The sequence below is a fragment of the Spodoptera frugiperda genome, chromosome 11 (genome assembly GCF_023101765.2).
Source record: "Spodoptera frugiperda isolate SF20-4 chromosome 11, AGI-APGP_CSIRO_Sfru_2.0, whole genome shotgun sequence".
Classification (NCBI taxonomy): domain Eukaryota; kingdom Metazoa; phylum Arthropoda; class Insecta; order Lepidoptera; family Noctuidae; genus Spodoptera; species Spodoptera frugiperda.
Window position 1 is genome coordinate 8,787,966 of NC_064222.1, and position 14,772 is coordinate 8,802,737.

The window sequence follows — 14,772 nt, forward strand, 5'->3', positions numbered from 1 at the left end:
TTTATTGCAATACAGAATAAAATATACTTAATTATTATAATTCTCTTCTTAGTACACGTTCATAAATCCAGATCTTATTATTACTAGTTACAATAGGATAGAATTTTTATTTTAATGTCCGTCTTGTAGATTAATTTTAAAATATTAGATCTGTATTTTTTCTTTTCTTAGGGAAAAAAATCTTTCGAAGATATATCGATTTGAAATATCGCGTGACGTCACTTCTAGGTTAATTTTTAACGTAGCAGAAATGACGTATGTGCTCCGACTCCTAAACTTTGATTCGTTTTATAAGCATTGTTATCATATATTATGACAAAATAAAAAATACGTGTCTAATATTTTTTTCATTACCTAACTGACGGACTAAATAGATTTTAAATTTTCATACCCCGTCATCATCTCATATACATGTGAATTGATTAATACTGAAATTATAGAATTACGAAAATGTCTTTATTTGCTTATTGTACTAAAATTGTAATTAATAAGATAATATTTCATTCTTTTCATATTCGAAGGGGTGGGTTAATGTGCATAATATATTATATGATATCTATAGGTATACAAAATAATATCTATCCTTTCAGACACTGGACACGATTCTAGACTTGCACTCATATCAATTCATTTTGAGAGTCCGAAAAATACTCGTACCCCAGCTATATTTTGCCTGACCAATAAGAATAAGAGAACCTTTACTTTAAATCTTTAATTGATTGTGCTATATAATAAATTGTTGCTAATTATCAACGTCAATTTAAGTGCTATCTTCAAAACTATTTTTATTAGTAATACATTTAATTAAAGTGCTATCTACAAACTACTTACAGTAATACATTTTATAACATACTCATATTATAAACTATCAAATACAACCCAATACCGCTTCGGCAGAATTTTCTTTAATTTATTTACAGAAAAACAAGCTATGGCTCGAATAAACTTCAGTACCCTTAGTACGAGTTTGCTTTACGTTTAAAATAAACGAAACGTTCGCGTTCGGCGCTCTGATTGGTTGGTTTATACGAGCCGACCAATCAATGCACCGAACACGTATGGTTTCAATTACTTTAAACGTAAAGCAAACTCATACTAAGAGTACAGAGCGCCGAACGCGCTTCCATTTCGATTACAATGTTATTTCCCAAACAACATTAAACTAGCGTGATGATCTATAGTGAAAGTCAAATCATTTATTCCAATTAAACTATATACTTAGGTACTTTAGAAACGTCAACAAAGAAAGAAATAAACAATAGTCTGTCAGTCTGTCCGTCAGTGAAGCTAGATGCTCGTTCCAAAGTGTAGCTTCTTCGTTTATACTCATTCCTTCTCCGTTCAAGAAGATTTCCTTATCCAGCTATAAGACACTAGCTACTTCCGCCCGGTTCCATCCGCTCTGCTCGGCTCCTATTGGTCATTGCGTGATGTTTTATAGCCTATAGCCTTCCTCGATAAATGCACTATCCAACACAAAAAGAATTATTCAATTCGGTCAAGTAGTTCTGGAGATTAGCGCGTTCAAACAAACTCTTCAGCTTTATAATATTAGTATAGATAGTATAGATTTACAGGCTGATGTTTATTTTATTCCCTAGGTAATTCTAAAACCATCTGTTTCAGTTTCCTTCGGTGTACTTTGGTCGATGCTGTCATTGGTATCGCTTCCACGAAGATCACACCCCCTCTCAGTTGCTTGGAGTCTGAGAGTGATTCTGTAAGAATATTAAGAAAATAGAGTTAGTTATAGTGTTAGTGTCAAAAACTTTTGAGAAAACAGAGAAAACAGGTTCAAAGGTAACGAAGTCAAAGTCAAAGCATTCATTTAAATTAATCCGTTTGAAACGTCAAATTGAATTGTCCGTCAGTCTGTCTGTCAGTGAAGCTATGTGCTCTTTCCAAAGTGTAGCTTCGAATGGAGATGAACGAGAAAAAACTCCATCGTTACTCTTTTTAAAAAATGTTTTTGTTTTATGATCAAATGATCATCATTGAATACGTCATTAAGTCCACCTATGTGCTCTTTATGGTGTAAGCCAGTCACCTGATGATAAGCAATCGCCGCCGTCTATGGACACCCGAAACACCAAAGGCGTTACGAGCGTTCGAGTCGGCCTTTTGAGAGTTAGGAATTTAAGGGTTGTTAGGAAATCGGGAATTGGGATGAAAGGTATTTGGGCCTTCGGTAACCTCACACACACAACGAAACACAACGCAAGCGTTGTTTCACGTCGGAAAAAATGCTTTCTTGTATGCACCAAGCTTTTTAAATGAATTAAATCATCAGTACACATACACAACCAAAACCTCTATCAATACCTTTAACAAAGTTCTTGATGTCATCAGCAGTCGGTTCTTCTCCAGGTCTTGGCACCACTACTGCGACTGGCAGGTCACCGCACTCATCATCTGGTATACCCGTCACAGCCACATCGAGGACTCCTGGGTGCTGACGTATTACTCCTTCTATTTCTACTGGTGATATCTGAGGTTTGAGGGTAAAGGTTACAAATTAGTTAACTCGTAGGTATCTATAGAATACTAGCAAACCCGGAGAACTCCGTTTTGCCACCAATAATTTTCCCTGTTTTCTTGCTTTCCTCTTGATTTTTTCCTAAATGTTCTCTGTTACAAACCTCGCGGAGCCCGAGACCTTTCCAACGAATGCAAAACCGTTGAAATTGGTTCGTGTGTTCTGGAGTTATAGCGTCAGAAAGGGAAACCCGACTTATTTTTATATAATAGATAATCAGGCGTTACTTTGCGAAAATCCATGCTACACAAACTACACAATTAATCTTTAGTTTTTGCGATTGTGGATACATTTTCAGCATGCGGTGGAGCACCACACTCCCCCGCCCACAATTACGAACTCGTATCTTCATGAAAAACGGGCGTCTTATACCTCCGGGCCACCACGACAAAACACTTTACTGAATACGAACCTGATAACTCTTATATTTCAGAAGTAACTTAATCCTCTCCACAAAGAAGAAGTTCCAGTTTTCGTCTCTATAGAAAGTGTCACCAGTTTTGAACCAACGATCTTCTGCGAAGGTCTCTTCTGTAGCCTCTGGGTTGTTGTAGTATTCCTGTTGGAATTATTAAAAAAATATATGAAGGCCTTATCAGAAAAAAGAGCTGAAGAAAAAAATAAAAATGCGTGATTGTGTCTGGGTCGATATTATTAACCGATCTTACTCAAAATTCAAGATCCATTTTATTTTGGATTAAGATCAGCCCTTAATATCTACTCGTCCCAAATTGATTGTGTACCCGACCAAATTAGGTTGAAAGCAGCAACTACCCCGACATTGCAACATTCGTTACAACGGTCGGGCACCCTACCTCAGTTGCCTTTACACAATGTTACTATTATTACGGCAATTGCCATGTTCTATGGTAATTAAGGGCCATATTACAGCAGTATCCAATAATTAAACGGTTTATACCATTTTTAAAGTTGAAAATAAATTCTTACCTTGAAAACACTTGGTCCTTTGAGCCACAACTCTCCAGGCACATTGGGTTCGTAGATATCTTCTTGTGTCTCTACGTTTATTATCTAAAACAAAAAATAAATAAATAATAGCAATCAAACACAATTGAGTGATAAAAAACATGTAAACTCACCTTGCCTTGCTTACATTCGCATTGCCTACCAAATCTTCTTCGTATTTATTTTTATATAGAATTTTACCAAAAAGAAATTATTAAAATAGGACTATTAATGTAATATTCTGCTTACCCTGTACTGGAAACATCCCAAGGGTTTTCCACAAGACCCTGGTGCAATATTATCACCATGAAAGGCAATACCTCCAAGTTCACTCATGCCAAAGACGTTTATGACTTCTGCAGCAGGCGCTACGTCCTAAAATAAATATTAATCATTTTAAAATGCTATTAAAACTGAAACTGACAATGTTTTATTATGTGTAATTTTTTTTTTCACACTAGGATTTTCTCCGTGGGTGCGTTTACAAACATACAAGTTCACATACACATGACAACCAGACCCGAAACAACAATTTGTGGATCACACAAAGAGTTGCTCCGTGCGGGAATCGAACCCGCTACCCGTTGCGCGGCAGCCAGTTGCCCAGCCACCGCACCAACCGTGCAGTCAGAGTTGTTTCCTTTGCTTTAAAAACAACTGGGACACCACGGCTTATATCGGGAAGTTTTCAAATCGTTGTTATTATAATTGTTCTAAGAGGAGACCAAAAATAGCAAAGCTAAACAAGGTTATACTTAGTGTGATGACAAATGGACTCTATGAGTAGAACTTAGGTATGTAATCCGCAATGCGATTATGAAATCAAGCTTAAGTATGATAAACTTGAAAAATTGACTATATTATTAGTCCATAAAGTTTCTTCTCCAAAACCATATTTTCTCAATAATCTTTCGTCTAGTTGAACTAGGCTATCAATCGAAATGATTTCTTATTTTACTTCTATATCTTTAAAACTAACCTTCAATTCTTCAACTAACGTCTGCGGCACAGCACTTCCACCTAGCATGATGAGGTCAAAGCATGAGAAGTCACAGCGGTCGCGATCATCAGGCTTGATCAGGGTTGTCATCAGTGTGGGGCTTAGGACCGTGTAGGTCGGCTGTAAGGACCAGAATCCAGTCTTTATTCCGTTGACTCTATAATATTTTTAGTTGCAATCCTCTACTGCCATGTAATTTGATCCTTTTCAAGTGTGGGAGAGCCATGCTTCGGCATGACTGGGCCGGCTTAACCGAAGTAATACCACGGCCTCACAGAAAACCGATGTGGAACAACTAATTCCGGATTCCGAAACAACTCTTAAATTTCTAACCCCCAAAGAGCTGGCCACGCACTTGTAACGCCTCTGGTGTTTTGGGTGCCCATAGGCGGCGGCGATTGCTTACCATCAGGTGATTTATCTGCCAGATACCAGAATAAGATTTGCCCCGTTTCAGTAGCCTCACTGACCCGAGGTTTAAGCTACTACTTTTCTCTTTGTTTTTATGAACAAAGAATAAGTCAGTCTTGGCAAACATAGACAGCAGAGCAAGAATCTTTCTAATTAATATAATATATTCTACTTGAAATTGTATCCTCTAAAAAATAGCTCATAAGATTGTAGAAAATATCTTACCTTATAAGTATTAATCAGATCATAAGCATGTTCTTGCGTCAAAGCTAGTGTGGTTTGCAGTCTGGTGAACCTCAGTAAGGGTGACAGAATAAAATTCAATATGGCTGACAGCCACTGCAGTGGAGCTCCCACCAACGCGATACTGGTTGGTGTTGGGAATGTGGTGTATCTGGACCTGTTCCAAACATGAGGAATATTATTTAGGTAGATAGAAACAAAATTTGCCCTTCAGAATTGGCTATTTGATTTGTGTTCCAAAAAATTGTCATTGCGGTAATCGACCCCGTGAAATACTGTGCCTCTCTGTAGCCTGTTGAACAATGAGGATGGGTATTCACCTCCATTGATGAGATACTTATTACAGTATTGTATGTTTTGTAGTATGGGATTATTATTGGCTTGCCTACAAATTATATTATGCCGTCGGTAAAGAGTGCCCTAGACGGATATATAGAGACCAGATTGGCCATTTATTAAAGAAGGGCCAAATTAACCGACGAGCATGCATGAAAAGACTGATGACTGTTGATGAAGCGAAAGAGATGTGTAAGATTCAGGCGTGAACCATGTTTTTATTCCGTATGCCTACAAATTAGCAGTAAAATTCAAATTATCTAATTTAACTCCAAAATCATATGCAATACATTCAAAGAAAAAATCCCAAAAACGCTTTTCTTATATTGAAATTCAAACCACTACCGTCGCCACTTACTATCGTTTACGCCCATTTCATTAACGGTATAATAAATTACACACACACTACAATTTAACTGTCAGTTAGTCTTAGTAAAACTCATAAATACATTTACAAAACATGCCTCTTTCAAGAGTATCAGTCCATGTCAATCACATGTGTTTATTCTCACACTATATCGAATATAAAATTGGAAAAGAATTGATTTCTTACCATACGTAGGGTGAAACGATAGCGAAGTTCTTGTGGGTAACGGCAGCCGCTTTAGGCATGCCTGTTGTTCCACTGGTCGCTATGAGAAATGCTACTGAGTCCTCAGGGTCGAAATCTGCACACCTAATAATCAAACCAGGATCGAAAATCCAGAATTTAAGTACGTGTATATGAAACTAGTCAAGTTTGTCGTCAAAAAGATATGTGAAAATGTCGATAACATAATCATTAATTTACTATGTATCACGAATATTATAATAAAATGAAATAAAGAATGTGTTTTTCGGCTTATTCACGTAATTATTTGATGAGGAACTGGACTAGTTTCAAGCCATGCTAGCAGCAGCGTGACAGTCGCCACGTCGTGTGTCACAGAATGCTGCTCATGAATATGAGCCTCTAACATGGCTTTAAACTAGTCGAGTTCCTCGTCAAATAATTACGAGAGTAAGCCGAAAAAAATAATTATTAATTTACAATGTTTTTGGAGTTATAGAAGTTATTTTTTCAACAACCACATATTAAACTACAAGCTACTTTAATCCTACTAAATCAATGAGAACTTACTTAAACTCCTCTATAGAAGAATCATCACCATACTGTTCCATGAATTCATTAAAACTGCAAAGATAGTCTCCCTTATCGAAGCTGACTATCTGAGCATCCAAGGTCAAATTATTCAAAGACAGTTGAACATCTGAAGCTCGGTCACTTTGGCAGAAGATTATCTTCGGTTTCGAGAAGGCAAACGTCTGTTGTAGTTCGTCTAGAAGAAAAAAGGGGGATCATAAACTACATCCTTATTCGCTGGCAATAAGGATGCAATTTGTCATGTTTGTAGTTATTTTGGTCCTACTGTGTTGTTAAATCTGTTTGTCATCTAATCATAGTGCGATTGAATAGCTGAATCTAAACACTTAAATGGATCACGCCCATTTTCCCATAGTAAACAGTATGAAAACCTCATAATTACATGTTTCGAAGATGTCATTTGTGCACGTTGATGTGAATGCCATTATGTTTCAGAAATGTATAATTTATTTGTATAAAACGACAATAGAGTAGATGACTAAGAAAATTTATTTTAATACCCGTCTTGTAATTTATTTTATGTTATTATATACCCATCTTGTAATTTATATTATGTTCTTATGAAAACAAATAATTTCGAATATACTCGTAGATTAATTTGGAAAATCGCTTGACGCCACTTCTAAGTATGTTTTATACATAGAAATGACGTATGTAGTATATACTTACCCACTCCTAAACTTTGGTTCGTTTTATCTAAGTATAGTTTTCTTATACGAGAAAATAAAATTCATATCTCATCATCATCCCTGTTTGCCTATTAATACAATTTGCTAAGACATAAAAGACTTCAAAAGACAAAAAACGCCACCTACTTGCAGTCAAAGTCCTATCAACCGCAGCGACTATAACACCAAGATACAAGGCTGCATACAAGGGTATGGTGACGTCCAAATGGTTGGGAGCCATCAGTACCATCACGTCTCCATGCCCAAGACCCAGGTTCTTGAAGCAGTTCGCACATTTTACTGTCCTTTCTGTTACTGAACCGAAGGTTTCTGATTCTCCTGTCGCACCTTCAATCTATGGGTGTAAAAAATCTTTTTGTATAATATTAACTATTGCTAGACATAATACATTTATTGTAATACTAGCTTCTGCCAGCGGCTTCGTCCGCGTTTTCGTGGGATAAAAAGTCCTTTCCTATCACTCAAGTCAGCTCATACTCTGTTTGTATACCACAGCAAAAAGTTTCAGCATGATTGATGATATAATATTAGTGTGATAGGGCTTAATCACGTGAATTATTGGAGAACAGCTCTAATTGTTTCAAGAACATAGGGACTTACGGATATCGCGTCACTTCACGCCAATATCTGTTAATAGTACCGTACCGAACTAGAAGAGATTTTCTCAATTAGTTTACGTTAATAAGTCTGATATTTAAATGTATTGATGTAGATAATAATAATTAGTCTGTTACGATGACTAGACCACTCTTCTCCGTGTAAGAAGAGGCACTAGGTCAGCAGTGGCCACTTACAGGCTGTTCATGATTATGATGATGATGAACAGAAGAGTTTGATATAATTTATAGAGTGTGTTATGCTAGTTAGAAAAGTTTTACCTGTAAAACAAAATCAGGATCATCCCTTAAGCTTTGTAAGAGAAGCTTTCCGAGATGATATCGATCTGAAGCGATGCCAGACTCAGCTATAATACGAGATGCGATCTCCCCGACGTACCAGTGCACCGAGTCATTGTTCATCTTAGGGATACTCATTTTTGGTCCTTTGAATCGACTTTGGTCCTTTAGAGTTTAAAGTGGCCTGAAACAAAATTATAGAGTAAAAGGATTGACGCAGAAGCTGGGCTTACAGTTGATCTCCGCATGAAAATTTTTTTTATGTTTGATGAGTTGACGTTTGACTGCTATCTCGCCTGGTGGTAAGTGATGATGCGGCCTACGATGGAGCACGTCTGTCCATAAGCAACTTATTCACTCGGGCCTTGAAGACACTCAGGTTATACCCATTATGAAATACAGACTCCAGACAAAGAAGCAAGTTTGTAAAATATCGCACAAAAGCAGAGCTAGTGTCCAAAGTAAGGTATACTTTTTTTATTCATACGACGACACTCAGTTTATCCCGATTTCTTAGAACAATTACAGTAACTTAATAAGTTACTGTATATGTCAAAGACTTTTTATCACATGTTATAATGCGTTTACTATCCATGATAACAGTGTCATCCGATGTGCAGCAATGTAACTGCAATTAATTAATATTCATTGCCAATATCATAAGTATCATATGAGCCATTAAACAGACAAATAGACATTGAATTCTATATCTGATGTTCCAAAGTTCAAAATTCATTGCAAATAGCAGGCTTATAGTATATTTTATATTCATGTTGCTCACGCTTTATGCCTTGAAGTGACAAGGAATTGATGGCCATGTCAACACGTCAATCAATTGACATATCAAGGAGGATTTAATGATTTTGATACGTAATAATATATAGGATAAGGATTGTTTTTACTTGGCAAGTATGTGTTAGTGTCCTAGGTATGAGGCAGTGCTTCCTAGTTCTTCCTATTCAAGGATCAAGGTCTTTTGAGGCTTGTTAGGTTTGAAATAAATTGAATATATTTTACTTTCAGACATTAATAGGAAACAATGTTACCTAAAGAGTTGTGGAGTTTCTTGCTCGTTCATCTCCATAGAAATCTACACTTTGGAACGAGCAAATAGCTTCACTAGAGGACTGACCGACAGACAGACGTTATGAATATTATTATATTTGCTTTGACGTTCAAAAGTGCCTTCCTGGTCTATTAGAAATAAATAATTTTGACTTTGACTTTGAAATAAAACGTGGTCCTTGAGTCCAAAATTCAAATACCGAAAATTAATTTTAAGTTTACGGAAAACCAATTAGTATAAAGAGATAATCGTTTTTAAACATAAAATCTATTCTGTGTGAGTTTGAATGTAACTAAGATTTTGTCTATTTCTACATTTTGTTTATTATTTGCTCTTTTGTTTTATCGTCTGTCTGTTTACTGTAAGTTTTACCGGTGAATAAGCGTATTGTTAAACTTTTATCTCTTTATAATTTTTAACGAGTTTGGATAAAAGGACCAAGATTTTACAGTGATGCGATTTTATAGAACAAAGTAAAAACAATGTCGCTTTTCTGTCCTTATGTCCCTTTGTATGCCTAAATCTTTAAAACTACGCAACGGATTTTGATGCGGTTTTTTAGATAGAGTGATTCAAGAGGACGGTTTATATGTATAATACATGCATAATATATCACCATTGCACCTATGCGAAGCTGGGGCGGGTCGCTAGTAATAAATAATTTGCAAGTCACGGTGCCAACTGCAAGAACAGTCTACACACATTTTTATTTATTTATTTTTATGAAACACGCTGGTAAACGAGCAGACGTATCACCCGATGGTAAGCAATCGCCGCCGCCCATGGACACTTGAAACACCAGAGGCGTTACAAGTGCGGCTTTTTGGGGGTTTGGATTTTAAGGGTTCGGGAATTGGGGATTGGGAAGATTGAGAAGGGGAGAATTGAGCCTCCGGTAACCTCACTCACACAACGAAACACAACGCAGGCGTTGTTTTACGTCGGTTTTCTGTGAGGCCGTGGTATCACTCCAAAACACACATAAAATAAATAGACGTAATGATATAATTTATCATTATAACGTCAATATGATAAATATAGACCGAAGGAAACTGTCAATCAATCAATTAAATGAAATGTAATTGATTAAACATAATATTTTTTATTATCAGTACTTATTAATTTACTGACAAGTACTAAGTAAATAAAATTAATGAAAGTGCTTTCTTTAATATTGTTGTTTTTATTTCTATAACACTTTCATATTATTATATAGTATGGAGATAAATGAGAGAATAATGCACTTTTAGCTTACCTACTGGACCTATTTTTCCTGTAATGGGCGGCCAGCATGATAACAAATATATGGTTTAAATTAAGTCATAAGAGGTTTCCCTACTCAGTATATATCATACCTTTTATTCTCCGATGGGGTACACGAGGTATTTTTTTTTATTTACAACACATAGCTACATCATTCAGTATAAAACTACATTTTTAAAACAGGCAACCGCCCTCCATTTTTGAAAGTCACGCAATATACCTAAATCGTTTTCCTTAGTCTGAAAACTATGGATTCTGAGGTTGGGCCTCTAAATTGCAATTGACATTTAATTTTTTATGACAAAATCACGATTGTTGGTTTATTCGCCATAATTAGATTTCATTATTTCATACAGTTAATATTTTTAAGAATAAGAATTATTGAAGTATAAGGTTTTTAATTAAAAGACTTAATTTTTGAGATTTTTATCATAATGATTGAACTTCAATTGTAATCAATTGAAGTTCAATCATTTGAATAAATATATTTGTCCAGCCTAGGCACTGAAAGTAAGACTCCCGAAACGCCGTAAAAAGTTAAAACAAAAGTGAAAAATCTACTTACAGTTCACAAAGTTCAAAATCACACAAAAACAAAATTCACTTAAAGTTCAAATTCGAAATATAAATACAATAAACTTTTCAAAACAAAAATATTAGGACACCGTTTCATTGGCAAACAATTTTGGTCCTTACACACGAGTAATAAAACTGATAAATTGAACTTTAATGGAACATGAGGATGTGCTGCTTGGTCAAAGTCTAGTACAATTGTGTCCCATTCAGTCTGCAACTAGGTATATATCTCATTATATATTGTATATATGTACCTACTTAAGGTTACCGACACACTGGGCGCGAGGGAATCGATACATTAGAATCGATAGGTACTAAATTATAGTCTTAATAGAAAGTTTTATGTTCGAGCTATTGGAGTAGCTATCCTTTAATTTTCTAGTGATCACTAATACCTAATTTTTCTTCCTTACTATTTTGTCTATACTGGTATTATAAAGAAGAGTTTTTTTTTAATGGGATAAAACTGCCACTATCTCCCAAAACCGTTGTAACTCCTGTAAGTCAGGATCTACAGTAGATACAACCATGAAAACACCGGAATACTGAAGTACGGTGCGTGCCAGGGACATGAATGACTTTCTTGGATCCCACAACAAAATAAATTAGCAGATATTATTAGAGTAGAAGAAGAAGAAAACAATAGTTTCTACTTCCCTGGGTGAAATTTAATGCAGGAGACAGAATGACTAAAGTCTAAAGACACAAAAAGAGATTGTGCAACTGGGAGAAACCCAGTCGCAAATTACCAAGGAAATAAATAAAACTAAATTGGTCTTATTATATTTGATTCCAGTAATAGGTATGGCAGAAACGCCTAAATGCAAGGAAATTTGTCGTAGATTCCACAAGTTTCGTATATACCTAATAATAAACTACACCTGATGAGACAATTAAATTAAGTATCTAAAACTTCGACCCAGTACCCTTAGTACGAGTTTACTTATTGTTTAACGAGATTAAAATGAGAGCGAATTCGACGCTTTGATTCGTTAGGTCATTCGGGCCAGCCAATCAGAAGCGTCAAACGAGCTATCGTTTTGTTTTCGTTCAACAAAAAGCAAACTCATACTAAGGGCACAGCAGCTCTCAATCAATGAATGGGTAGCAGAATGCTCTACATTTTTGGTGACCTATCAGAATCAATCAGATCTCCAACAATGTCCCCAAGTCGCCTGTTTAGCAGTGGACATAATGGCTGACGGTACTTTTTTTTGAGGGGTGAAAATCATCCAATGACTTCTCCCGCCTTGGGCGAAGCGGGAGGGAGTGTCAGACTCTTACTGACTACCACATCGTTCCTTCTCCTACTTTTCGAGCCGGAGCCCCGGTAAACCCGCTAAGTAGTCCGCAGCTCCGGATCGGCTGACGGTACTTAGGCAATTAATTATGAAAATTCATGAATATCGGTCTAGCCGTTCTTGATCTTGATTTATAAATATTGATTGTATACTTTGTTTTACATAAACATCTGTTAGATAAATAATTTACTTATGCAGATAAGCTACTTCGCCTATAATAATAAATGATGTATTACTTCCTAAGAATATCGCGTTGATTGAGTCGTTTTAATTAAATGCAAAATTGTCTTGTAAAAGGTGCATGTATAACAAATTTCATCAAAATCTGTTCAGTAGTTTCAGCGTGATTGGCAGACAACAGCTAAACAAATAAACTTCCACATTTATAACTAACTAACCCGGAAACCTCGTACTGCCTCAAATATTGTTCTCTCACCTTTTAAACCTGTACTGAACAAACAATTTCAAATTAAAAATTAGCCAATCGGTCCAGCCCTTCTCGAGTTTTAGCGAAACTAACGAACAGCAATTTATTTTTATATGTAGGGAAGATATTTGTTTGAATTCATATTAAAATGAGTCCAATCAGCAAACGGTTTTTTGCCTCATTGCCTGTTTTCCTCATTCTCACCCAACGTACTGAATACGCATATAAAATTTAGTAAAAATCGGTGAACCCGTTTCGGAGGAGTACATGGGACCTATATAATAAATGGTGAAAAGTGGGTGTACATTGGCATTACGTGCCGTAATGTGCAGGTGCACCTCTGCCTACCCCTTCGGAAATAAAAGGTGTGACTTTATGTAATTTTTTTAAAGTTGATAAGTCTGCGTTTGACCACCAACCCGCTCACTGTCATTACTTCTCCCGCCTTGGGCGAGGCGAGATGGAGTATTAAACTCTTACTGACTAAAAACCACCCCGTTTTTACTCCTGCTTTTCAACCCGGAGCCCCGGTAAACGCGCTAGGTAGTCCGCAGGTCCGGAGCCCGCTTACTACCTTGCCTTATATTAGATTTATTTTGCGACTTCATTTTCATCAAGTGTATCACCACCTTTACGTATTTCTCAAACGATCGAATAGCCATTTCTTGTTCAAATATGTAGTAGGCATAAATAATGTGTTAGATAATGGGTGTTCTTTGCCGCACGAAATTATAGGGTGAAGTTGCTACGGCTAGATAAAGTGGACAATTGTACGTCAAGGACTTTGTGTTAAACTGTACCTCGTTATAATGTTGCATCGAAATAGACTATGAAGGCTATGATGAGGTAGTGGTACAATAAGTTGGAGGTTTCAGGTTAATATATTGATACTCCCAGCACCAGGGGACTAGGGGTAGGTTTTAGCGTTAGTTTTTATTAAACATTGCCTGGGTGCGTTTACAAATAAATAATTTCACATACCTACACCATGACACCCAGATCCGATACAACAATTTGTGGATCACACAACTCTTCGATTAAGGCAAGATTGAGGCAGAAGAGGCCTCTCTGGTTAGTCTCGGGTACTAACCAGACTTGAAGAATAGGGCCTTTCCCGGGAGTCAGGTCCGTGGGATCACCACTGCCTAACAGCTCGCCACTAGTTGTCTTGTGAACTGATTATTATTATTATTGCATAAAAAGTAGTCCTACTTTGTACCGACCGAAATGCCGTGCGTTATTTCATTAATTCATCAAGTCATAATGAATTGTGATTTTTTGTGCATTTTTTGTCTAATGTAATACAGTTTGATTGATAATAATTATCATTACAAGAAGATTATGGCTAGTCATCATTGTTTTGTTATTTATTTTTCATTTCCGCATATGTATCTATTTATCAACATTACTCCCGTAATGTCCCCGGTGGTCAGCTAGGCAGTCCGCAGCTCAAAAGGGTTTGCGCAGATATTTATTGAGCTTGTTGAAAATCAAAACATCCTCTACAAAAGTAGAACCCCGAAACCTATTCTTTGATGGTTTTCACACAACAGCACATAAACTACCCGACAAAACAATACAGCTTTTAATGGAATAAGCCGGTAAACGAGCAGACGGATCATCTGATGGTAAGCAATCGCCGCTGCCCATGGACACCAGAGGCGTTACAAGTGCTTTACCGACCTTTTGGGGATTAAGGAATTAAGGGTTGTTGGGAAATAGGGGATTGGGAATATTGACAAAGGGGTTAATTATATCTTCGTTAACCTCATTCACATAACGAAACACAACGGCCGTGCCGGCTCATTCGTTCATTCGTGCCGTAACATGACTCTCCCACACTTGAACAGCTACAGTTACTAGACAATAAAAAGTATTGACTCACGCAGTTTATTTTTATTAATATTTGTTTTTTTTT

At 36.5% G+C, this 14,772-nt stretch overlaps 2 protein-coding genes across 2 annotated transcripts in view; both read right to left on the reverse strand.

Annotated features, from left to right (window-relative positions):
- LOC118274573 (luciferin 4-monooxygenase-like) overlaps nucleotides 1-14,772 on the reverse strand; it is a 227,023-nt gene that overhangs the window by 57,172 nt on the left and 155,079 nt on the right. The gene's annotated exons all lie outside the window — the stretch shown is intronic.
- On the reverse strand, nucleotides 747-11,313 carry LOC118275118 (luciferin 4-monooxygenase-like). Its single transcript, XM_035592979.2, has 12 exons — nucleotides 11,116-11,313; nucleotides 8,204-8,405; nucleotides 7,452-7,659; nucleotides 6,613-6,811; nucleotides 6,046-6,168; nucleotides 5,139-5,313; nucleotides 4,482-4,622; nucleotides 3,752-3,877; nucleotides 3,485-3,568; nucleotides 2,949-3,095; nucleotides 2,323-2,488; nucleotides 747-1,718 (listed from the first exon to the last, which is right to left on the reverse strand). The coding sequence occupies exons 2-12, from the start codon at nucleotides 8,357-8,359 to the stop codon at nucleotides 1,591-1,593; spliced, it is 1,653 nt and encodes a 550-aa protein (XP_035448872.2). The 5' UTR covers nucleotides 8,360-8,405; nucleotides 11,116-11,313; the 3' UTR covers nucleotides 747-1,590.